Genomic DNA, 26,543 nt, shown 5'->3' on the forward strand with positions numbered 1-26,543 from the left:
CCATCTGCTTCTCATTCCTCCTCTTTCATTGTGAGTGGCTTCTTGTCAGCAAAAAGTCAAAACTTCCCTTATTCTGAAGAATCCTGTGGGCCACACCTGGACCCAATCTCTAAATTGTGTGTGGTGTGGGAGGGCTGTGAAGGAAAAGAGAGGTCAGAGGAAGCAAGTCTCCAGGGCTTTTGATGGTGAGAAGGGGACACGGAGGATGAGTGGAAGGTAGCTGAAGAAGCAGGTGAGGCATGTGTGCGTGAGACGTTCCTCCATCCAGTTTGAACAAATGCATCTCCAGGGACCATGAACTCATCTACAATCTTCAAACGCGATCAGATGAGGAAAACACAAGCCACCTGACCTCCACCAGACCTTGTCAACATGCAGACAGGAGGACTAATAGACTCTTTATTTGTTTGAGGATAAATGCCGTAATGATTTCCAATTTGGGGAGTTACATAACATTTCCACACCAAGGAGGTACCACATCATAAAAGAAAAGAAAATACCCAAACCTTGTGTATTTTACTAGTTTTAATGAACAGCCGCAGCTGATGGGAGGAATTTGATCCCTTTTGGAGCTGTAAAACAATTTTATGTTTCTTTACAATGTTTGGTTTTTGGTGATTTGAACGTCTCATGCTTTGCTATAAAGACTAGGGAAAATTCCAGACGACATAAGACGGGGTAATTTCAAGTGAAGCATGTCTTTATGAGAGTGTATCTAAAAATACACACTTTAGTGTATTTGTATGAGCCGGGCCCATTTGTGAATGACGACTTAACCCACCTGTTGGGCCAATGAGAAGAGGTCCTGATGAAGGGCTAGCACTGCTCTATAAAAAGCCCCATCGTGCGTGTCTCTAGGGATCATACACGTGTACTCTTCCATGCTGTCCCAGTGTCCTGGACAACAATAACGCCACAAAAAAAGAAAAAAGACAGGAGTTACGCAAGAACTTTGTCATAATGAGTAAATATTTAAATGTGGTATCTACATATTACTTAGTGTGCAGTCACAGCTACTTTGATCAACGCTCCACCGCAGCGTAAATAACGATAACCTCGACATTATGTTTTTCAACATCATCTTCAGAAAGACAAGCCTGCCAGTTGGGTGTCACATCTGGTTTTACCACTTAGTTAGGAAAGTCAAAGCAACAGACCAGAAACCTCTGGGGTTGCTTTAGCAGTGTGTTCCCTGCTTTTCTCCACCATTGCACATTACGATATGTCAATGTTGTGACTGGATACTATTCCCATCTGGTTATGCGAGCAGGACTTGGCAAGAGCTGGTACTGTTTTCACTGCTGCATTATTTTACTGAGTCAGGCAGACAGTGGCTTAAGTGCCCAGCGATGGTATTTTCTGTACCCTGACTGCTAAATATATATATATATATATATATACATACATATACATATATATATATATATATATATATATATATATATATATATATATATATATATATATATATATATTCACATTTTCACCCCATTGACTATTTTGAATGAATATTTGCAGTCTCATATTAAGTATTTGAGCGATTACCTAGACCCCAGGCAGCAGCAGCAGCCATGCGCGCCATCTTGGCCTGCGTTTCTTCACTGACAAGTGTCCATTCTTCACAACACTGCTGGTGCAACTGGCCCCTGGAAAACATTAACAAAACAAACAAATGTATTTATTTATTTATTTTTTGCCTGTTGGTTCTTTAGCCGTCAGAATTGTTGTCTGAAGACCAACAAGGATACCCAATGGATTTACTTTGCCAAATGGATCATCACAGCCTTGCCGTATTGGTCCATTTGATCGACCTTTGTTGTTATTATTTATTTTATTTTATTTTCAGTTGTTACAGACAGGACAGACATGACTGAGGATAGGAAAGGGAGAAAGAAAGACCGACAAGAAAGCAGGACCGACAGCGCACAATGTGCTTGGAAGTAGCAGCCAATAAAGGTGTAGTTTGTGTCTGTGAACAGTGAACACCCGTGTGCACACCTCTGTGGATCAGCGCGCTTGTATTCAAAAGGTTTCCCCATGTAACGGTCACCCCATGTTGGGGTGAAGGGAGCGCCATGCATCGCAAAGGCCATAGTCGCTCATATACTGTTTGATTATATTTGTGGACTGCCAATTGCGCTAAGTTCCTCTTGTGTTGAACCTATCCATTTCTTCATTTAGTCCAAGGTTGAGGTCACCTCCAAGAATAAGTGTGCAATCAAGGTGTTCAGAGAGTGCACTAAAAAATCCGTGGAAGAATGAGGGTTCATCAACATTTGGACCATATATACTTACAATACATAGCTTTTTGTTAAATATTGATAATTTAATAATAAGGAATGGACCCCCTGGATCTATAACTGTATCGAGTACTGTAAAATTAACATTTTTATCTATTAAAATTGCTACTCCCCTTTGTCTAGAATTATAACAGGCTGCAAACACATTAGGAAACTCAGGTGTTTTAAGTTCGTTTAAACCTGTGAGAGGCCTGTGAGTTTCTTGTAATAAAACAACATCTGCCTGTAGTTTTTTAAGCTGGTTAAATATCTTTAACCTTTTTTCTCTGGTGCCAGCTCCATTTACATTCCATGTGACAAACCTTAGTGTGCCCATAATTGTGTGCGTATGTCTAAGGATGTACGCTGGGTGTTTCGTTTAGATGGGTGAAGAGAATGTGGAAACATCACTTGTTTGTAAATAGAAAGAGAGAAAAAATATGTGGTGAGAGGCTCCATAAGTCTGACTATGTGTGTGTATATTCACTAATATGAACAAGCGTGGCTTGCGTGTGTGTCCTATAAGTCTGTGTGCGCTGTGAGGCTGTTGTAAATGTGCTGCCGTTGAGCGCACGTGTTTGCGTGATCGTGGTGTGTGAATATGCAGAAATAGAGGGTGTTGTTTGTAGGTGAGTGGGGAAGTAGGTGATCACAGCAGTGAAAGAAAAGAGAAAGAAAAAAACACGAGAACGGTGAGCAACAACAACAAAAAAAGAAAAAAAAAGAAAGAAACTGAAACTGAAACATTCCAATTAAAGCAAACAAATTTAAAGTACTGGAGTGAGATCAACCCCACAGTATGTACAGCATTGAGGTGAAAAAACTGAACTTAACATGTCTTGTTAATCAGGTAACAAATAGAACTGAATACTAGAACGTTAAATAGACGGCCAAGATGACACTGAACTACAAAAGTCAAAGTAAGATGATGCACGGGAATGTTTTTTCATTGAACAGATACTGATTTGCATATCAGAGGTGTCTAATGAGGAAATTATGGTCCAAAAGTGGTAGCGTGTTTGCTTCTGACTGCTTATCTACCTTTAGACAGTATCTGTTGTCAAAGGGAGCAGTTTCAAAAATGTGTGGTACAACTGGTCTGTGGGTACTCTTCCTTGTGCTGCTGCTGGTCAATCAGCCACCGGCAGATAAGACAGAAATTACAATGTACAAACTTAGATGAAACTCAGTGTTAAAAACAGTGACAAGTGTCCACTGTAGTCACAGCCTGTATTTTTCATACTGTATATTGTTTAGTCTTTAATGGTTTTTTTCATATTTATCTTATCTTAACAGGTTTGACATTCAAAAACATTTAAATTAACTACGAGAAACTGTTTTAACTGGTACTTTTAAAGTATTGTAATATTATACTGGTCTTTCCTCACCACATATCAAAAGGATCTTCTCATTCTAATGACATCTCACACAAAATTACTTTCCTGCCAAGCACATCTGGACAAAATGAAAAGGAAACTGACCAAAGATAATGTTTCTGTGACATCTGCAATTATTTATACATTCATTTGTTCTTACAGATGAACATCATCAGTGTACTGTTCCATAACAATCTGATAACAGCGAGTATCCCACCAAACAGATGGATATTCCTGTTAGGGTCAGGTGCATCCAACCAAGACTGATTCTGCATTAACAACAATCAAAGAAATGTCCAGAAGGAAGTCAAACCAACCGCAGGTGCTTTAATGGCAGGGTGTTGGAAGAAGCTTAGATGAGAAAGAGAGGAAGGATAGGCAGAGAAAATGAGAGAGACGGGGCTGGATGGGGGTCAGTGAAATGAAGTTGTTTTCCATCTGCCTGGATATCACATAACAATGAAGGCAACAGGTACAACCTCAAGTAAACTAGCACATGTGTCTACAGTAGACAAATAGAAGTATATTTTGGCACTGTAAAATACTTTTAAAGGTGAAAACCAAATGAAATGAAAATGTGCACATGAAAAGTATGCCTAAAATTTGATAACTGGCTTTATTAGACAGGCAGACCTCTCCAAGAGGAACACATTCAGTGCCTTATATAGCTTTAAGTTCCAATTAACAATGAAAGCCACCTTAAAGCAGAGAAACAACATGCTAAAATGACTCTATATACACAGATTATTTGCTCGTGTTGCATTCAGTCATCCTGAAATAACAGACTTTCGCAAAACTGACTAATGTCTACAGAACACAGAAGGACTCATTACTGCAAAATTATGGCAGCAAGACTTTCCTAATCCTAAAGGCTCCTTCCTTCAAACTTTCTAGACTAAACATTTGCTTAAAAGGTGTCCAACTCTCTAATAAGACTGTCAAAAGCATGAACTGCGCAATCTTAAATCACTTTTTGATTAGTACTGAGACCTTCACAATGTCATTGTGTAACAAAACCTAACATTGGTCAACTGTTATATCATCTCTAAGCCCTACCCTGCCACACACAAACACAAATCTCTATTTCAGCTGAATCATTCTCTTGTGGAAAGAATCATAGTGTGCACCATAATGACAGCAGGTTATATAAGCTAATTAACATCTGCTTTGCTTTTTGAGCTCTGTGATGATCAACATATTTCTATCCATCTTGTGATTTTTTCCCCTAAGTATGTTCTATCAAAGTGGGCGGCTATTATGGCGCTGAGGCTTTGCTTCAATGGTGTAGCAACACCTCTGGCTTGTCCTGGGTGACTGTTCATGTGTTTTCTCGTAAAATGTCTTTAGTCAACTCAGAGGTATCAAATGAGAGACTTAATGCCAGGTCTCATTAGGAATATGGCTTCCTATGTACGTATGTGACCCAAGATAAAAAAAAAAAACAAAGACTAATAACATACCATTCTCCCAGAGCCTCTAAGCAGCGCATTCGCCCCAGGATGAGCTCTGGATCCTCTTTGTTCATGTCGATCTTCTTGTCATATGCTACCAAGGCATCTTCCCACTCATGTAGCTTCTCATACCAGGTGGCTTGGATTTCCTAAAAGATGAAAAAATACAGTAGGATAGCGATTACAGAAGACATATCAAACTATAACACTGTATCATAATATTTTTGGGTTATGTGGGTTTTTTCATGACCATTGGACAATGTAATAAAGAGTTTTGGAAGAGCAATCCTTTTTCCATCTACAGTACCTCACTGTGCTGTATGGCTGACATTTTCTACTTCAACAAGCAATCCTGGACCTGTTACATCTACCAATGATTTCCAGGACTTCTTTAGGGAGCCATGCATGAATGATTAAGCACACACTTTACTGTGAGGGTTCCTGAAGTGTATACTAATCAGGAAAACATTGCATTCTCCCACGGTAAAGCTTTCCACATGGTCAGCACATTAACAAAGGTCCAGAGTGAAACTCTTCTCACTGAGTCTTTACCAAGTTTTCACAGAGAAACAGAAAATCTGCTCTCTAAGGCATGGAAAAGTCATTTTATATACAAATCAGGGAGGGCTGGTATCTAGTGAGTGGTAGTGTGTTGATTAGTTATAAAATCAGGTGTGAATTCTTACAGGAGAGAAGACAGAGAAGCTGGGAGAAAGCGCAGTGAGAGGAAACGCACTCAGTGATCTCAAGTCAGAGTCTATCCCTAACCTCTGCATTAGCCTATGGTTCACCTGCTTAACTCACTGAGCTATACCGGCTGCCATTGTAATTTTAAATTTATACCAATATACATTGAAGTGACAGTTGTATGAATATAGGCTTAAAGCCCAGACTCTAAGCTTTGGTTTGAGGGCTTGAACAAAAATATTGCATTATGACTGAGCAATGGCAATACTTATATATAGATCGACTTTGATCAGTCTTGTCTTCATGTCCAAGTTAGTTTATTTTAGCGTAATTAATTATTGAAGTTTCTATTGTTTTCTCTTGGCGTGGAGATACTCATTCCCATTTATGATTTATGATGCTGCAAATATCCAATGACCTCAAAGGAAATATGATTTTGGGGACAGCGGATGCCAAGAAACTAATGTCAAATTACTCTAATGGGGGGAAAAAGGCTTATTATAAATTTTTGGTTATTTTGGAGACAGTTTCAGACTCTGTCCATGTTCACAACTGTTGCAATTAGTATAAATGAATGAGTAAATCATATCCCTCCAAAAAAAATAAAAAAATAAATCCAAAATAAAAACAGAATAACACCAGTCTACTCAACTGATTGTCAATGTACCTCAAGTGCCTGTCTGGCACATTCATTCGAGGAAAAAGGAAAAACCACAGTTAGTTAATGACGTAACTTTGGTAAAAGGGAGGGAGACCAATCCAAATAACCAAATGCTCTTTTCCTGTTATGTAACTTGTGTGGAAAATCAGTGTAATCATAGCCAAAGCATGTCCACTCTGAGTTATTTCATATATGGATCGAGTCCATGTACGGAGAACATGAAACAACAGAGTTTCTAGTAACATTTAGGAGGTGTGGTGCTCAATGTGAACAGAAAAAAATCTGAAAAACAAAACCAATATTTTTCTACAATGGTAGAGTGAAAACAAAAGAATACAAAGCAGTTCATTGAACTTTTATAATGACTCATCCCACACAGGAAAAGCTCGTCATTAAGAGAGAAATATTGCTCCTTTTTTGTTTAGATGAAAAATGACATTATTTTGCATCATAAAAAGGGCCCAGTGGGCCCAAGAGTCATGTACACCAGACAGACAAAGCAAGTAAAAATTTAAGAACATGCAAACCTCATCTTAATTAGACAAATGAGTCCATAATTCTGTCTCTTGCTGTAAACCCCTGATAAGTGTAGCAGATGGCTTTTCCATATGCAGCACATTAAGATCATGGTGTTCTGTGGATATCTGCCTCAAACAACCATCACCCCCACATTAAAATAAGGAAAGGAAGACGTGCAGACAGAATTCCTAATACAATGTAACTCACTAAAGACATATTCAGTCCAAAACTGCTTGAAGAAATAAAAGGGTCTGAGTGTATGTGAATACTGGCCAGTATGGTCCAATTGATTATCCAAGAATTCTTTAGACTTACCAGATGTAAAGAAAGCAGTGGAGTTTATAGCAAATCAAGGCATGGGTTTACATCTCTTATTATCGGAAAACCTGGGACACATTTTCCTTCTTTTTTCTTTTTTTTCTGGTTGGAAAATGGAAAAAGTACTCACCAGCTCACCAAAATGTTTCATGGCATATTCCAGAACCCCAGATGCTGCTTCTGGCTGCTGCAGTTTATTGTTGATGCTGAAAGAAATGACAAAACTGTTAGGCCAATCTGAACACAAAACAGGGGCTTTCAGAGCTTTACTGTTAAGCATGAAGACAACATGTAGATGCAGGTATTATCTAAAAAGAAAGACAAGGCAAAGGGACACCGTTTGGAAAACATGACATGGATGTATAAATCCCAATCACAGGAAGTGCCAGCAAAGACTTCTATGCTGCTTAATGAAGCTAATCAACACACTACCTCTCACTAAATCCCAGCTATCCTTAACACTGCTTCATCCATGATCCTAGAAGAAAAGCAGCTCACACAATGATGAGGCACTCTTATCCCAGCCAGCCATCAATGCATCCTTTCTCAATGCATTTTGGAAACGTTAAATAAATGTTTGATACTTTAATCAAAGTTGTTTATGCTTGTTTGACAAAGGATGATTTCCTGTCAAGACGTCACAATTCCCGTTTGTGCGCCCACCGCTGACCCGCACTGCCATCACATCTGGAAACACTCATATGAACCACGAGTCTATTATACTTCCTCAACTGTGAAACCTGTGTGCAGTCACAGCCAATACATCTGTAAAATGTAGCTTTCAAAAAGTGCTGGTATGCAGCGAAATTCCTGAGGACAGCAAGCAAAAGCTGATGACAGGCATTAGAGCATGCATGTCAGAAATCTCCTTAGACGAAGGGTAAAGGCCAGAAACTGTGATGAAACCGCACTGCGAGGGGTCATGCTAAAGCTTGAAAGGACCCGTTAGTGCAGACCTGTGTGATGATGGGTACAATTTTTAAAATAAATAAATAAATAAATAAATGTAGTAATCTGTTGCAGAAAATTACACTGATTGGATTTTAATGCACAACATTAATAAAACATTTCACTAAAAATGTTCATAAACATACCATAAGCATTGCATTATTAGATAATGAAGACCTGGCATTTATATGAAACATGTACAACAAGAACTGTAGTTTTAGCAAGTACTCGTCCTGTGTGATTCCGATTTATATTTTTTTTTCCTGACACTTGCAGCTGGGTTTGCAGTGAAACAGTGAAGGTCTCCCTTAGCATTAGTGCCTGCGCGGCAGTGATGAAGGCTGAGAGGTAACAGTTCTCTTTTATATAGCAAGCCTGCGTTTGTAGGTTGAAGAACTGCCACAAGACTAAAGCACAAGTTTGTCAGTCATGAGACTGCTGTTTATGTCACTTCTAGGGGCTTTGTACGCTATTCACTTTGACTTTAAGGTACCAAAAAGCCACTTGGATAACCCTGCACAATGAAAAATTATGCCTATTCTGTACATTTAAATGCATCACCAAGGGCATCTTCACAAGTGTCCATATTTCAAGGAATCAAGACCACAGGATAATTTATCCATATTTGTGACAAGCCAGGAACTTTGAGCAAACATCAGTTAAATCCCCCAGTAAATGAGAACAGGCTGGATTTAGAGAGGTAGGTCTATCACGAATCAAACCAAGCAATCCCAGCGATCTTGTAGAACAGTGATTATTGTTCTTTGACAGACATTAGCATTTTGGTGGTGTAATCAGATGACACAGGGAAGAAGAATTAATGACCTCAAGAAAATCCCATTAGACTATGATTGCATAATATGAAAATAAGCTTCTTTTAAGTAAATAACCGTTTGTCTGTGACTCTCACGGAGCTTGATAGGGTGCCAGGCACTGTTGCAGTATCCCACACTCTTAATTAGGCACAACTACCACCCAGTATTCTGAAGAATCCTGACATTATCACACAGGTATGTTGTATATACTTGTTGATTTTAAACCAAACCAAAAAATTACTTCTTCTGTTGTTAGTAATTTACTCTTAAACTCAAAATGAACAAAAAAAAACCCTCAAGTCTCCATGTCCTACCTAACAGAAACAGATATGTTAAAACTGCCCAGATGTGCCTTTATCTGGTATGGCAAATCAGAAGGAGGGCTTTCACTCCTGCAGACCCTGGAGATTTCACTGTCCCTCAGTTAAAGCCATATGGCTACCAGCTCCAAGCACATGCAGTCTAAATACATCCAGATGACAATGCTCACATAACATTCCTCTCAAGTAAAAAAAAAACTTATTAGCAAGCAGAAAATGTACTGATATCACTGTCAAACCCTCTCATGTGTGCAGGGCCCCAAGTACCACTTCCTAACGTTTTACACATTGCACCTTTGGTATATGGAGAGGTCACCAAAAAGTGCATGTGCTGAGGTTTGAGACTGTAAAGCTGTCAATATATTACATCTCACCAAGAAATTTTACCAATCTGGTGTGTAAAAATGAACAAGAAAGAAAGCTGATTGAAACTGTTGTTGTGTTGCTCTTCCACAAAAATGTACAAAGACATGTAAAACTAAGAATATACACCTACATCAAAGCCAAAAAGAGGTGCAAGTAATGAAAAAGATATTTTAAAAGAATCAAAGGATTATCATACAATCACTAAACACCAAGTAGTCCCATCTTAAATCACATGAAATACAGTTTTATTTTTGTCCAATCACAGATTCACTCATTTATGTTGGTACAATAACAAACATGTAAAAACAGTGGAGCCTGGCAGTTTGCAAGATGATAATGATTCTCTTCTTTCATATATCAGGACTGAAGAAAAGCAGTACCAACAGTTCTGCCGTTACGCCCACATGATGATTAGGAATTTTCAAAACCACTTGACTGTAAACAACAGAGCACTGTACCACCGCTAGAAATCTGGATAGCTAATATTAAAAATAAAGTGTCTCATGGTTTGGCTGATATGCTGACCAGATCTTTTCTTGGAGTTCATTTAATAAGTTAATCCAGTTATTAAAAACAATCTTTCTGATTATTAATATTGTCCAATTATTATTGAGCCTACAGTGGCTTTCAAAAGTATTCGGCCCCCTTGAACTTTCCCACATTTTTTCACATTACAGCCACAAACATGAATCAATTTTATTGGAATTCCATGTGAAAGACCAATACAAAGTGGTGCACACGTGAGAAGTGGAACAAAAATCATAGATGATTCCAAACATTTTTTACAAATAAATAACTGAAAAGTGGGGTGTGCGTAATTATTCAGCCCCCTGAGTCAATACTTTGTAGAACCACCTTTTGCTGCAGTTACAGCTGCCAGTCTATTAGGGATTGTCTCTACCAGCTTTGCACATCTAGAGACTGAAATCCTTGCCCATTCTTCTTTGCAAAACAGCTCCAGCTCACTCAGATTAGATGGGCAGCGTTTGTGAACAGCAGTTTTCAGATCTTGCCACAGATTCTCGATTGGATTTAGATCTGGACTTTGACTGGGCCATTCTAACACATGGATATGTTTTATTTTAAACCATTCAATTGTTGCCCTGGCTTTATGTTTAGGGTCGTTGTCCTGTTGGAAGGTGAACCGCTGTCCCAGTCTCAAGTCTTTTGCAGACTCCAAGAGGTTTTCTTCCAAGACTGCCCTGTATTTGGCTCCATCCATCTTCCCATCAACTCTGACCAGCTTCCCTGTAGCTTCCCTTTTAGTATTCAAATTGTATCAATTTAAAAGTCCTAGGTGACTTCCTTCTCGAGTTATCGCATTCACAAAGCTGGCCTGTTCAGGCTGCCACCCACCCAGCAGGGTGACGACAATATCCTATCAGCCTTTTTGGCTGAGGGGTAACAAAAAAAAAAATAATAATTTAACTCTAAAGTGGCCTGGCTTTTTGGTGATGAGAGAGAGAGCACGATCCTTGAATAAATTAATAAGTCTAAAAACACTGAAAACAAAGAGGACATTATTATGTAGTATTTGATTTAAAAATACTTTGTCTTTTACTTCTCTATTTAAAAAGTCTAACACATTCAGAACATTCAGCTTGGCTTGTTTGTTTGCTCATTTTCATTTTGACTACCACGTCTTCAAACAAAGGTCTTTGTCAAGAGAATGACAATTAAATAGGCCATTAAAGAGGACATAGAATTAGACCACCGACCAGTTTTGGTTGGGTTTAAAATGTTGAAGCATATTAAATATTTGAATCCTTCATGTGACTGATGCTAGCCAAACCAACAACTGCTACCACGACATGCACTGATGGAAAATGATACTGACTGACGGAGACTTTGTCTTGCCTTTGCGTCCAAACAACTGTTCATTTGTGGGGCAGCCAAAATGCAATCAATGCTCCCTGAAAGAAAGACCCTAACTATCGAGCATTATTGGTTGTGTTTTGGGGGGTTTCTCCATTGTGCAGATGAGAACACTACTTAAAAAATAAACATTTCCCATACAAAGGACATTTGAAAAATTAAATGGATATAAACAACCAAGATGAGCTAATTTCCTAAGAAAATGTGTCAGACAGTAGGCAATGCTGTGTAAAGCCTAAACTGAAAACAGGAAACAAAAGTAATTTCTGTATTAAGATGTACTAAGAAAGAAAAATATGAATATAAAGCACTTGCAAATGGCACAGTAGTTAACACTTGAAACCATAAAAGTTTGGAATTCAAGCCACACCTACAATGTTTATTGTCAGATCAAATACCTGCCCTTTATAAAAGTAGAATATTTAACAGGGCCATCCTAATAGTAGAAAATACTATTAACATGGCCAAACTTTGGACCATGAACTAATTTGTTTGTTTTGTCTTTCTACAAACCAACAGTCCCATTCACAGACCAGCCACAGGAAAACATGAAATGATTGACACTGAAAGCTATTTTTACAACTCTACATTTTTTATAGCAACATGATTGAATGTCAGAAAAAAAACTAACATTGTACTACTGAATCTTGACATCAGATGTTGACAAAGACAAGGGAAGAGGGCTTGTCTGAATAGCCACTTAGAAAAAGAACGACCCGTTACAAATGAAATATTCAAATAAACAGCGGGGAGGGAAAAAAGGGATTTGAAGGACGGCGTAGACCTCATTAGTCTGACTTCAAAGCCAAACAATAACACTACTATTGATAATATTTTGATAGACAATATAGAAACTGAAAGTCAAACTTGTAATACATACAGAATATAAATCTTTGAGCATTGCACAATGGAAGTGATGACCAGCATGGCAAAATTAAACAAAGGTCTTCTCATTCTCTGTGTTTGTTAAGCACCAGTGGTTGAGGTAAGCAAGGACGCAAACAAAGTGATTACATCATTCGCCAGTTTTTTGTTGTTGTTGTACATGTCCTGAGACATGTATACTTCAACTCATCCTTGACACCATCTGACTAGCCTATTGTCTCTGTTGTTTCTCCAAAAACATCAGGACAAAAGGGCGGTTGTTCCATCACCAAGCAGATGTTGCACCATAGGGAAACACTTAGTGTCCCTTGACTTTGAAACAATTTATCTGAAAAGACAAAATTCTGCTCTATCGCTGTAAAACTGAGGAGAAAGTTCAGGGCTCTGGAATGCAGCACTTAAAAAGAGGAAAGAAATATTTAATACTGGTTATTTAACAAATGCATAGCTTTAGATGACATCTGAATGTTGTTTTTCTCTCTCCCAAAGCAAGTTAGGCGTGTGAGGGGGTCACTGAGGCATCGCCCAGAGAAACCATTGCGCATATGTTTACGCCACATTATCACTACATTGGGACAATGATGCAGTATGCCTTCTCCTGGGTTTCTCACCTTCAGGTCAAAAGGCCAACAGAACGAGGCGTCTCCGGTGGCCCAAAACAGGCAAAAAAAAAAAAAAAAAAGCCTGACAGTTACCTCATTGGAATGCTGCTGTTGCTATGTAGACAAAGAGATTTGTAAACATTGATTTCTGCTGAACTACAAATTAAATTTTAATATATTTCCAATTAAATAAGCCAGGTCTTCTTCTACTTCTTTCTGTTCAGTTCAACTGAAACCAACTCATGCTGTAATTGATTTTTGTCCTAAACAATGAAAACAAGCATCGGGGGACAGTGATCTCATTTAAAGAGAAGGATTACACAACTTCTAAACAGCTAACTATTTATATACTTCATATGTACGCAAGTATGTACACAAAATCAGTACACGTTTAAGTAAGGAATCTATTATGAATAACAGATATGGTATTAATTATAGCCTATATAGCAAGTGACATTTTTGGCTTTTTTTTTTTTTTTTTTTTTTTTTTTACTCACTTGTATACCCAAAAGCCAAAAACACATAATAATTGGCAAAAGATGAAAGAAGGGAATCTCTATACATTGGCACAAGTGGTTTTTGTTTTCTGACCTGCGCCACAACTGTTTTACATTCCAGTGTCATGAAATGCTTCTCTGAAGCAATGCCACAAGGCCAACTGTGCATACACAAAGTACTATTCTTCCTAATCCAGCTTCGATCCCTCCAGTACTGTTTATCCTAGCTACTGGTTTTTGGGGTGGATGAGCAGACAGCCACTGCCTGGTCTGCATCCGCTGTATGACAACAGACTCCACCTGGTAGCCATCACTGGCTTAAGGCAGGGACCTCTTGATGGTCTGCCAGGGAATGAAGTCTGCCACTCTCAGAGCTGGAGGATACCCTGGTGCATACAGTGCCGCTCATTATGGAAAATATGGAAGAGTTTATTTTACTCCTATACGTGACCGGAGTTGGAGATCATTATCCACTGCATTATTTTGAAATTCAAATCTAGCTATAGCTCAGCTGCTTGCATTAGGTGTCCAGACATACCATTCATCTCATGATTTTATAGCAGCTGCACTGTCAGAGTTGTCATTTCAATTTCTTTGCCATTTTTAGATTGTACTACTAATTAAAGTAGACTGTAAGGAAACACTAAGAAGTACTAAATATTAATAAAAGAGTGAAGAAAAAGTACTATTAAAGCAAATTGAACCTGCACTGGTGGATCTTAAAAGCTAAGATCAGAAATTATTTTTAGGGCATGTCTAAAGATTGTTTTGTTAAAGACAACCTAGAGTGTGGAGCATACCCTGACTCTTATGATTTTCTCGACTCTCTGTGTTAACCTCCTAATCTATGCTTTCAGCTGTATACCAAGGCCTCAGCTATGAAGCATCAATATGAAGTCTGTTTTCAAATCTATAAATTTGGTCACAGACCCTACATTGATTAAACGTTTGTGGGGTTAAAACAAAGATATGATCCACTACAATATTTCAACATAATAAAAAAAAAATTTTAAAAAGTTTTTAAAAACCTATTTTGACAGGAACATTTGAGTATCTCAAGCAAATCAAATACTTTCAAAATGGACCAAACTCAAATCAAAATGTGGAGCTTCTGTGCTGACAGAGCCGACAAGTGGAAGGGGTTACTGTTCGTAAAGATTATGCAATTCAAAGTTTTGAGATAGACGCTCTGGAATCCACTGGCTCGTGCTTTCACCTCCTGCCTTTCCTGTAACTGAACACAGAGTGCTCTGCTGACAGCTTGGACCCTCTGGTCAATGTTTAACTGCAAACTGTTCTTCCAGTGTATGTAGGGACACAAAAAGCATCTGTGAGCATGTTATGACACCCACGTACTTCTCACTCATCAAAGTCAGATCACTGCTGCAATTAGCACAGCAGGGTGTCCAACGCTTCTTAAACACCAAAGGGAAAATATCTGCTTGACGGAATAGACGGGCTTCCCACAGTAGTTATATAAAGTGAACAGCTCTAATAGAGTAGAGGCTAAGAGGCTTGCATTTTTTACATAGACCCTAGAGAGACATGGTTAAAGGGGAAGTGTTAGAAAAGGGTAAATGTTAAAAAAAGAAGAAGAAGAAAGAAAGAAACAAAAGCCTCCAGCTGGATTTTCATTACTAACCCTGAATGACAAAGTCCAGGACCGAAGGAAAGTGATGCACTGCTGGAGTGAGAAATGACTCATGGAGCAGTTAGGGCAATGAGAAAATACAGGAAGGCAAATTATCCTAATTTTTCCAAAAGAGACTGACGCACATAAGTGTCTTAAGGTTAAAATTTACATGGAGGTCAAGAGGCACTATGCATCATCAAATGCCATACTAGAAAGAAAAACAGAAACAGAGCCACAGTGTTGCATTTAAAACAAATTGAATTTAACTATATAACTACAGCACAAGTATGTGGTAGCTCAATTTAACCACAATGTTCTAATATCTAACTATGTTGACCATTTTATACTGAAAGCAATTAGTGAAACAAGTGACTGATATACAAAAAATCTGGGCTGACTACAAAAATAATAGTTACAGAAAGTCGCTATTATTTATAAATGGGTGAAATTAAGAGAAAGATCATGTCTAGCATCTAATGAGTTCAGAATTTATGCAAAATTTTAAAACGTGCAGCAACTAAACATGAAGGCAATCTAATAACTCATTACTCTTCTATAAAGTGCCTTATTGCTCCCACGTGTTCCTTAAAAATCAAAGAAAGGCAGCAAACTAAAAGCACAAGTCGATATTCAACAGCAACATTGGGAGAATAGAAAAGAACAACCTAAAGAGAAAAATGCAAAGTTTTCTAAATAGCAGACAAAAAATACTGAGGTAAGAGAATGCCTGGGAAAAATAGTCAAAAAACATACATCACCCTTTGACACGTGAGAGCAACAGATGATTGCCTGACAATTATATCATATTTTGGAATTGGAAGAAAGGTTTTAAAAAAATTTATTTGTGGTCCAAACCACAGTCCGGCGTGATAACAAAGTTGACGATGAGCAGAACGAGCTAAACTGTTTCCTTATTTGATCGTCTGACCAAGTGAGAACTGGGAAAGGACACACGCCAAACATTTGGAGGCTTTCTCTGTCCCTCCTGAAGCAAGAAACGTTTTCAGTGTGGTGGTGCAAGATTATGTAATAAAACCTCGAACGCCACAAAGTGTCACATCTCATTTTAGCTCCATGTTTGTAATATTCCATTCACTCTATCTGCACCACAATTTGCAGCTTTATGCTTCTAGACTTTACAATTTATAAAATATGAATTGGTCTTTGGTATCAAGTAAATCTTCTGCCTGTCTGCGCTCTGTTTGCAATGCTAACGTCCAGACATGGAGACAGCATTAAGTCTGGGATCCCTAAACTTTGCTTTCCCCAATATATAGGTATGTTCTTCATTTACATGAAAATGAAAATAAAATAAAATCAACAGACCATCATTCTTAAGCATCATTGAGTCAAATAGTAGCACTTCAGCACTGATTTATTGCAGCACTCTACTTAGAGGTAGATGCCCAGATAATAAAATTATAATTTCCCTTTATAATAAAATTTAAGGCAAACACAAGGGTCCTTAGATGTACAAAAATTGTACTTTAACATTGGTAAAGTTCAAAGTAAGAACTCTCAGAATTGTCTCAGTTATTACAGCTCCTTCTATTTCAGCATAAAATACTTAATCTCTTTTGCCTGGTAATTATCATACATAACTATCACAGAAGGCATGCCTCATATACTATCTTAATGCCATACGATCTGGCACCTCAAGAAACCCCACAAATACTCTTGAGGCTGCTTCCCAACACCTGTGTGTCCTGTAGGTTGGCAGGGATGGCAGCACATCAGGGAAGAAAGAGAAATTCCACAGAAACGGGACATAAAAGCGCCTCCCTGAGAGGCATTATTTTCAGCCCCATCCAGTGACTGGAATGTTAGAAATTTTAAAAGACAAACCAGAAGCAGGATTTTGCGAACACTGTTATTAAGTCAGGCAAACACACCTCATTCAGCAGCAGGCTGTATCTAGTGGTTCAACCCGCAAAGCATGGGCAAGACTCGCTGAGTAAAGAGTTTGTACCTTCCACAAATGCACTGAAAATCCAACTCCCAACTGTAATGCTCATGTTAAGGTGTGTAATACTGTGACATCATCACAACCCAAAACTCGTTATACTCACGCATGATGCATTCAACTTGTCTTCAACAACAGGTATCAAAGAAAAAAATCAAAAGGAAAAAAAGAAATAAATCACTCTTTCCTGAAGAACTGATAACGACAAGCATAAACTGTAATCCTCCACTCATCCCTGGCAAGTCGCAACACATGGCTGCCTCTCCCTAAGCCCTGTTCTGCCAGAGGTTTCTTCCTGTTAAAAGGAGGTTTTTCCCTCCCACTGTTGCCAAGTGCTTATTCTTAGAGGCTCATCTTATTGTCTGGGTTTTCTCTCTATTATTGTAAAGATAAAGCACCTTGAGGCGACCATCGTAGTGATTTGGCGCTACATAAATAAAATTTAATTCAACTAAATTAATCCCTTAGGTAATTAACCCACATGCTACACTGTATGCATCTACATCTACCAGACTTTAACTGAGCTGAAATATGCTTTTAATTATTGTTTCTAATTTAATACAGAAACCTAATCCAGACTGCATGTTTGACTGATTGTAATGTTTCCTGTACTTTCTAATGCTTGATGAGTTTCCATATCTACAAGTTGAAAACATACCTAAAGGCATGGAATTGATTAGTGAAGTGAAAACACAAGCATGCTGCCCCTTCTGCTGATAATAAAAGCCATAACAGTATGACTTCATTTTTTTGTTCTGTTGTTCTTTAGTGGGTACACCATCTAAACTTATTTAAGAAATACGCTGCCTATGTGATGGCAAAATGTTAAGCATTTACACATGTAGAGACAAAATACTCCCACTAGTCCACCTGCCTTATCCTAAACATTTCTTCCAGCTTTTACTACAAACTGTATTTGATCAGATTTTATCCTGAAGGTTTTCCCCTGTATTAACACGCCTTTGAAATCTGACACTGAAACCCACTTGGCATTAACATCTGCCATGTGCCAAAAAGGGTAGCACGAACAGAACACTTAACCTACAATTAAGAATGCTTAGTGACTTCAACCCTCAAGGATATCGTAAAAACTGTCATTAACGTAAAGTGTTTTAAATGTGGGGAAGAAATTACCTACAGATGTACTAACGTTTAGAACAAGTATTCAAATGTTTTAATCTCATTAGTGTATATAGCTGAATAAATTAAAATCAAATGTAGTTAAATCTTTTAAACAGTCTGCATTTCCAGTTAAGCGCCGCAGGTTCAGACAGTAGCGTTGTTTGTTTGCCCAGGTCCTTATGTGGTTCTTCCAGGCAAAGGGAATAAAAAAATGACTTCCCAGAAACATTCAACACCTGACAAAGCAAGTAAAAATGTGGCAAAGCTTCCCCAGTATGAGTGAAAGTAAGATGAGGGGTGAAGTAGAAGGGTGCAGGGGGGAGGAGGAACGTGAAAGGTCCTCCACCCTGAAGGTTGGAGAGGGTCAGTGGAAGGGGGGAGAGGGGGAGGACCCATACAATATTTAAGATGCTCAAGCAGAGGAGGGCTTCACTGAGGTAATAAGACAGCCTGAGTGAGCAAGTGGTCAAAGGAGAGCTCCAACTCAACTAGACAAAACTTCAGATAGCTGCAGTGAGCTTGCATCTTTTTCGTATTCCAAGAGAGAACCATCTACAGAGAGAGATTCCTTTTTAACAGCAACCAATCAAAACACCCAGAGGCTGCAAGAAGATCCAAAACTTTGACTTTTAAAAATGGCAAAAATCAATTTGAGTATAGTTGTTTTAGAGGTTGCGCTGCTCTTGCTTGCAGAGACATGGGCTCAAAATCTCAGGAAGAGACAGGCGCTTCCAAAGCCTTCCAAGGGTCAGTGCTGCGACGAGGTACGCTCTCTCAAAGTTCAAGTGGCCAATCTCACCAGCCTCTTTGAGGAGCTGAGTCGCAAGCAGGAGACAGACATGAAGAAACTTGTGAAGCAAATACTAGATCTGGACCAGCAGACCCGACAGCAAGACGTCCGAGTCACAGAGGCAGAGAGCAAGTACTCTGAGATCAACAACCGTGTGGAGATCATGCAGCTGCAAACCGCACAGTCGGCTCCTAAGACTTCATCAGGTGAGTATTAACACTCCATCATCTGGAGAGTTTGACCATACTGTCTCTATACCCTAAAACAGATGCTATGAAAACGCTCATTCTTGCTCTTACTTCTTGTTTCAAACACCAAATTTTAAACAGACACCTTTCACCTCTCAACATTTCCAGACAGTATAAGTTTGGTTTTGAATAGTTTAGTATCATTTTAATATATCATAAAAGCTTCTTTTTATTGGGAAAGGTGCTCATATTTAAAAGTAGACAAAACAAAGTCACTTCACTATAAACTATTCTGCACACATTATCATCATGTATTTATTTTTGCTGCAAAACACTATAATCAGCCTTTCAGGATCTTAGACACCTGCTGTGAATTAGTCGTGAGGGAAATTACAGTGCCGCACTTCTCTGAGCTGCCCCACAGTACTAAAAACCAATCATTTAGAGCTGCGCAATCCCATCTGCAGGGTTGTCAGTAATGAGCTCCATCAAAGCCACATCATATCCACTGTTCAATTCGACTTCAACACACCACTAATCAGCACTGGCTGCCGCGGAGCGGTTAACCAGGCATTACGTCGTTTATTATTTCACGTTTTACTGTGTGGTCTAAAGGGACCGCATTCATGTCATTGGCAGAGAGAACACACAGACCTTTGTAAAGTAAATTAAACAAGAGAAACAAGAGAACAGAACAGGAAGGGCTGCAGTGATTAGAAGTGGAAGGTTTCCATATCTTTAAGTTTTGGCTTCTTTGCTCCACCGTAATCTTAAAGGCATCACTATACTGGGACAGGAGTAAAAGGTGCAGCTATGGAAAACTCTCAGCATGTTGTGCATGTCTCATTCTTCTTTGATCTATTTTTCTTTTGGGGCGAAAAAGAAAAGTCTCTTTTTTTCTCTGTCCAATTCCTCAGATACCCTGAAAACTGTAATTTATAGGTATCACATGTTTTTAAAACTATGAAAGCTCATGGATCTGCATATGGTTTTAGCATAACTTGGGATATTCCTTTTTCCAGAAGCCATATATGACTGTGCGTCACTCTACAGCAAGAACTACAAGATCTCTGGCGAGTACAAGCTGCCTAAAGATGAGTTTCTGGGAACACCTGAATTCACCGTAAGTTTCAGCACTCTTGCATGTGGGTTGTTTTTTCTTTTTCTTTTTTTTTTTTGGAGGGGGGGGGGGTTATCAGAGGCTTTTTTCAGCTTTTTGAAAAGCCAGCTAATTTACAGGCTTTGTTTTTTCCCAGCTCTTCTGTGATATGGAGACAAATGGAGGTGGCTGGACTGTGATTCAGAGGCGAAGTGTTGGCCTCACATCCTTTAACCGTGACTGGAAGCAGTACAAACAAGGATTTGGATCCATCCGTGGAGACTTCTGGCTGGGCAATGACAACATCTTCCGCCTAACAAGGCAGCCAAGTTCACTTAGGATTGATATGGAGGTAAGTGTTGGGACCATCACGCAGGAGAGCAAGAATACATAAACCATGTAAAAGCCACTTCATGGCTAAAAGCAAGAGGGCTTAAAAATCACTTTACACCATACTTGAACTAGCAATAAATCAAACTGATTCGAAAAGACATTAGGCAGACCACAAAAGCAAATATTCTGTTTCTGTAACTGTCATTCTCTAAATCGTGTTATATGTTTTCCAATGCAGGACTGGGAAGGAGAAAAACGCTATGCCGAGTATGGCTTTTTCACAGTCAGTAATGAGCTCAACAGCTACAAGCTCTTCCTTGCCAACTACAGTGGAAATGCTGGAGACTCTCTGCGGTACCACAACAACACCAACTTCAGCACCATGAACAAAGACAATGACAAATGTTTGGACGACTGTGCAGCCCGGCGCAAAGGTAAGACATATGAGAAAATCTTACAAAACCAATCCAGTCGTCTACAGCAGATAAGAAAGGCTGTTATGTGCTGCCATTAATCCAGTTCTTACTTCCAGGTGGGTACTGGTACAACTGCTGCACTGACTCAAATTTGAACGGTGTTTTTTATCGCTACGGTAACCACATAAAGAACCAAGATAAGAACCAAGATGGGATCACTTGGTACAGCTGGCATGGACCCACCTACTCCCTCAAGAAGGTGGAGATGAAGGTCCGACCAGTTAATTTTTAGTCATAAGTGTTTCGGCTGTTTTTTCTGGATCGAGATCATACGCATGAATAAAGAGAGCTCTCAATAATACCCGTTTAACTGTTCTACCAAACTGTGGCTTTTTCTGGACTGCGAACGAAGTGATAAGGTTGTTTGTAATGGTTTGGCTCAATTTCAGTCAGATGAATGTGTAATGTTTTTCTCGTGTTTTGATTGTAAATTGTAGTTAATTGTGTGTATTTATCAGATATAAGATATTTTATTTTTTAAAAGCTTTCCTAGATGCCTTTTCAACACTCTCCCCTGTGGGTAACTGGAATTTTATTCTTTCAGTCATTTGTCTTGAATGCACTTGGGATGTATTTTCAGTTATAACAAGCAAGGACCATTGGAAACTTCTAATTCATCTAAAAATCTTTAAAAACTGCCAGACTACCATTTCTTTGTGAGCTGTTGCGAGGGATCGGTCCTATCAATGATGCTCCATTTCTTTTTCTTCATTCACTTCAAACAATAAACTTTCATGATGGAAATGTGTGATTTGTAAAATGTGTACAGTTCTGTAATTATGTTCTTTTATGTGGTAGAAAATAAAAAATATTTTTTAAACATAGAATTCCATGTCAGCCTATTCATTCCTTCACTCAACAAACAGCATAGGTATTCTGACAAACTCGAAAAAGTCTCGGAACGAGTCATGGTCTTATGTCCACTCGTGTCCAATAATGGCTACATATTTGCCTTGAGCCACCGACCTCTGACATCCCAGCCAGAGGTCCCGTGCCACCTAACCCAAACAGATGAAAGAAGACTACACAACCACACACCCACGCTCCATTTAGTTAAATGCCTTTAGCTTTGTTACCATGACAACAATAACATCATTTGGTTAGGATAACAAAGATTTTTTTAGATTACACCGACTGAGAGCTAGCACGGCCTACACAAGCTCAGTCTTGTGATTACTCAGAATCACAACAATGGCATGACAGATTCCTTTAACAAGGTGAAATATTCGTCAGGGTAAACATCTAATTAAACCTGGACATTTATCTTTTCCCTTCAAATGAAATGGCCATACTAGAATAAAGGTCGCTTAAAACAAACAAGGTCTATCTATATTAAGGGTTAGATTGTGTTTAAGCATTTGGCTCCACCACAAAAGATAACCTCAAACAGTGGTTAACTATACCACAATAAGAGGCCAGTTACTATTGACATAAACATTGTTGCTCTTGGAGGAATTCTAATGTTTAGCACGTTCTATTTAAGAAAGTCGCTTCAATAAATAGATTTTTTTTTTCTATTTTCCTAGGGGATTTAAACTTCAGTGACAGGTCTGCCAAAAGTGTTGTTTAATATTTAGCGAAGACAGCTCCTTCAGCAAGATTTCACTCGATTTTTTTTTTTTTTTTTTTACCTGAAATGCAGATTTTATGTTAAGGTAGAACTACAGGCATTTCATTGTGTACTTCTCAATTGAAATATAGGGATTGTGCAATAAATACTACCTTTGGAAAAGCTGTGTTTTCATCTTTTGAATGTGATGGCAGTAAAACGTCTCAAAAATTTGGGCACAGCTATGTTTACCACTGTGTAAAATCCCTTTTCTTTTAACCAGTCAAGTTTATGGACTCTTAGGCGAGACATGTAGTCTCACTCATGTCTGATATAGGACTCAAGCTGCTCAACGGTCCTGGATCTTCTTTGGGGGATTTTTTTTAAATATCATCACACTCCAAACTGTTTGTAATTGGTGAAAGGTGTGGACTGCAGTCAGGCCAGTTCAGCACTTGGACTTCAACTATGAAGCCATACTATTGTAGGATCTCCTGTATGTGGTTCAGCATTGTCTTGCTGAAATATATATATATAAGGTCTTCCCTGAAAAATCTGTTGTCTGGATGGGAGCATATGTTGCTCTAAATCCTGTATGTACCTCTCAGTGTTGATTTGCTTTCCAAATGTGCAAGTTGCCAGTTTCCTAAACATTATTGCGCTCCCATATCATCAGAGATGCAGGCTTTTGAATTCTAAATGAGCTTTGACCCAGAGCAGACATAATTTCTGGATCATGTTCACATATGGTTTCTTTTCTTCATTATTGCAGCTTTAACCTGCATTTGTGGATGAGGTGAACTGTGATCACAGAGAATGATTCCTGGGCCTGAGCCCATACAGTGATTTCCATCACAGAATATTGATTTTCAGTTTTGTCCCTTGTGCACAGTTTTCTCTATCTTCTCTGGATCATTTCTAATGGAAATGATGAGATTGGTCTTTACAATTTCACATCAAGGAAGACAAATCTCAAATTGTTCTATAATTTGTAGAAACTGTTTGTTTTTTGCAGATTGTTAAACCTCTGCCCATCTTTAATTCTGAGGAACTTTGCCTCTCCAAGATTCATGCTACTGACCTGTTACCAATTAAACTCATTAGCTGCAAAATATTCCCCCAGCTCTTTTGCTCTAGTAACTCTTACTTTTCCAGCCTGTTGTTGCTCCCATCACAACTTTGAGACATGTTTATCAAATTAAAAACAAGCTAAGATTTTTAATCAAACAGTAAAATGTCTCAAAAGATTTGATATGTTTTCTATGTTCCATTACAAATAAAATAAGGGTTTGTGAGATTTGCAACTCACAGCATTCTGTTTTCGTGAGACTTTACATAGAATTCCGACATTCTGGAATTGGGGTTGTGCATTATACTCCATACTTTTATTATCGCCTTGGTTGGACCAGAACCCTAGAGGGTGAAAGCGCAGGGAGAGACAAGACAGGTAGATTAAAAGTTACCAACCTGAGATGATGACGACATCTCTTTATCCTAATCCATCAAAACTTCCCAGTGGAAGAAAAAAAAACTAGACCATCTTGCAGGGGGATCAAATGCATTGTCCCTGTCAATATTCCTGACTCAGGAATGTAATGCAGTACCATCTACAATATGACAATTATTTAAGAATTACTTCATTGTTACATGAGTATTTATTGCTCAAGAGTCAGCCCAAATGTATTTGTAAACTAACTATTATGCTGACACAATCTGTCTACAGAAATCCGGACAGACAAACATACCGTATAAACACCTGTCAAAGTACTCTAAACCAGTGTCATGGTTGTACCCCCTATAAGATACATGATACGCACGCAGACTCACAAGGTAAAAACAAACCCAGCTAAGCTAAGCTACTGCAGCTGGTATTAACAAACAAAAGCCACACTGGCTGGGTAGCATAAGATGATATTTTACCCAACATCGTGCAGTCTTTTGTGCATCTCAACAACATGCTACGTTTTATTCAAGACTCAATTTCCAAGCATTTCCATGGTACCCATAACACTAAGGCTACAGAAAAATTACCAACATATGGTTTAGATGCAAAAATGCCTGGCCTCTACTGTTACAACTATGACAGATCAACCAAATGTATATGTATTAGCACTTATTAAGCACTTATCTCCAAGATACACAGCTTTCTTTTACCCCATTCTACCAAATAATGACAAATTCAATATTTTTTAATACATAATATTAACAAATCCGAACCAAAGACTATCACATGATTCACATATATTAACACTGCATGATAGACTTCTACAAATAAATGCAAATTGCTAAATTAGCAGCATTCCTCTCCTGTTAGGAATAAAGGGGAAAATGTGACAAGTTTCCTGGCTATATTTGATACTTCTGTGCCTACTAAGAACATAGTCAAACCACAAATTAATTCGGTGGATTTTCTAAAAATCCCTCACACATCATTTGTAGCGGTCACAGATGTATTACCATAAACTAACTATTTTTTTTTTTTTTTTTTTTTTTTTTTTTTTTCCCCGCCTGTCCCATTTGGTTCTTTAGCCGTCAGAATTGTTGTCTGAAGACCAACAAGGATACCCAATGGATTTATTTTGCCAAATGGATCATCATGGCATTGCCGTATTGGTCCATTTGATCGACCTTTGTTTTTATTATTTATTTTATTTTCAGTTGTTACAGACGGGACAGACATGAGTGAGGGATAGGAAAGGGAGAAAGAAAGAGGAAGGAAAAGAAAAACAGAAGGGGAGAGGGACAGTGAGAAAGGGGGGAAGAAAAAATATCTCCGGGATCACCTGTTGAGAGAAAAAGAATAGAAAACAAGCAAAAAAAAACAAAAAAAAACAATGCAACATACTATACACAACACCATCGCATTAATCTAGCTAAGTGAAAACAGCAGTAAATACTAAATATTGAATGTTGTTGTGCAGCACGCAGGACAGACAGCGCACAATGTGCTTTGAAGTAGCAGCCAAGAAAGGTGTGATTTAAGTCTACGAATAGTGAACACCCATGTGCACACCTGTGTGGATCGGCGCGCTTGTATTCAAATGGTTTCCCCATGTAATGGTCTGCTAGAGGATGTAGAGAGCCATAGCCCCGTCCCCCAGGGCATGAAGCAGGCATGGAGGAGATCCAGGCCCCAGACATCCAGAGGCCCCAGAGTGCAAGAGCCCAAGGAGGACCACCGGAGGGGCATCCGTGCCACCTTCATGGGAAGGGCTGAGGATCCCCAGATGAGGGGTCACCCAGTAGCCACCGGGCAGAAGCTAGAGGGGGCTGCACCGGCGTGCCCGCCGGCTCTGCCGGCAGCCAGCTGTGCCAGAGTGAACCGAGCCGCAGGCACAGAGGCCGGAGGCCCGAGGGCCCCCCGGAAGAGGCCTGACCGAGCAGCAGGCGCCAGGCCCCGCCAAGTAGTCACCGGGAGTGAGCTGGTACATACCTGAGCGCCCAGCCCCGGACACCAAGAACCACCAACGCACCGACCCCTGAGGGCATCAGTCACCGGCAGGGAGTGTGGTGAGGGGAGATAGGCCTCCACACTTTGGAGGGCCTTGGAGTTCCCAGAGAGGTGAAGTCTAAGACCCGACCTGACATATAGACACAGACAAACAGGCACACACAGACACAGACATGCATTCCCACCCTCATGCACACATATACAAACACTCAGCACTCACCCAACGCAGGAATAAACGTAAATGGACATGTACACACAATCACACTCCCCAAACATACTCTATATCCCGGGTCCAGGTATCCTCACCCCCAGAGATGGAAACGGCACCCAGACCCAAGAG

The 26,543-nt window shown here is 39.1% G+C and overlaps 2 protein-coding genes across 2 annotated transcripts in view; one reads left to right on the forward strand and one right to left on the reverse strand.

Moving 5' to 3' along the window:
* mtor (mechanistic target of rapamycin kinase) overlaps window positions 1–26,543 on the reverse strand; it is an 87,629-nt gene that overhangs the window by 25,787 nt on the left and 35,299 nt on the right. Inside the window, 4 exon segments of the mRNA XM_085145220.1 lie at window positions 782–897; window positions 1,546–1,646; window positions 5,116–5,255; window positions 7,422–7,497. Of these exon segments, the coding sequence (XP_085001346.1) occupies window positions 782–897; window positions 1,546–1,646; window positions 5,116–5,255; window positions 7,422–7,497 (433 nt within the window).
* Window positions 18,709–22,030, forward strand: angptl7 (angiopoietin-like 7). Its single transcript, XM_085145221.1, has 5 exons — window positions 18,709–19,313; window positions 20,318–20,418; window positions 20,552–20,746; window positions 20,966–21,161; window positions 21,260–22,030. Exons 1-5 carry the CDS (start codon window positions 18,953–18,955, stop codon window positions 21,433–21,435), a joined length of 1,029 nt encoding a protein of 342 aa, XP_085001347.1. The 5' UTR covers window positions 18,709–18,952; the 3' UTR covers window positions 21,436–22,030.

This window comes from Neolamprologus multifasciatus, chromosome 20 (assembly GCF_963576455.1).
Source record: "Neolamprologus multifasciatus chromosome 20, fNeoMul1.2, whole genome shotgun sequence".
Taxonomy (NCBI): Eukaryota; Metazoa; Chordata; class Actinopteri; order Cichliformes; family Cichlidae; genus Neolamprologus; species Neolamprologus multifasciatus.

Coding starts and splice junctions, on each gene's coding strand:
- angptl7 (XM_085145221.1), top strand. CDS start 18,953: ATGGCAAAAATCAATTTGAGTATAGTTGTTTTAGAGGTTGCGCTGCTC. Junction 19,314..20,317: donor GGCTCCTAAGACTTCATCAG/GTGAGTATTAAC, acceptor TCCTTTTTCCAG/AAGCCATATATGACTGTGCG. Junction 20,747..20,965: donor CACTTAGGATTGATATGGAG/GTAAGTGTTGGG, acceptor TTTCCAATGCAG/GACTGGGAAGGAGAAAAACG.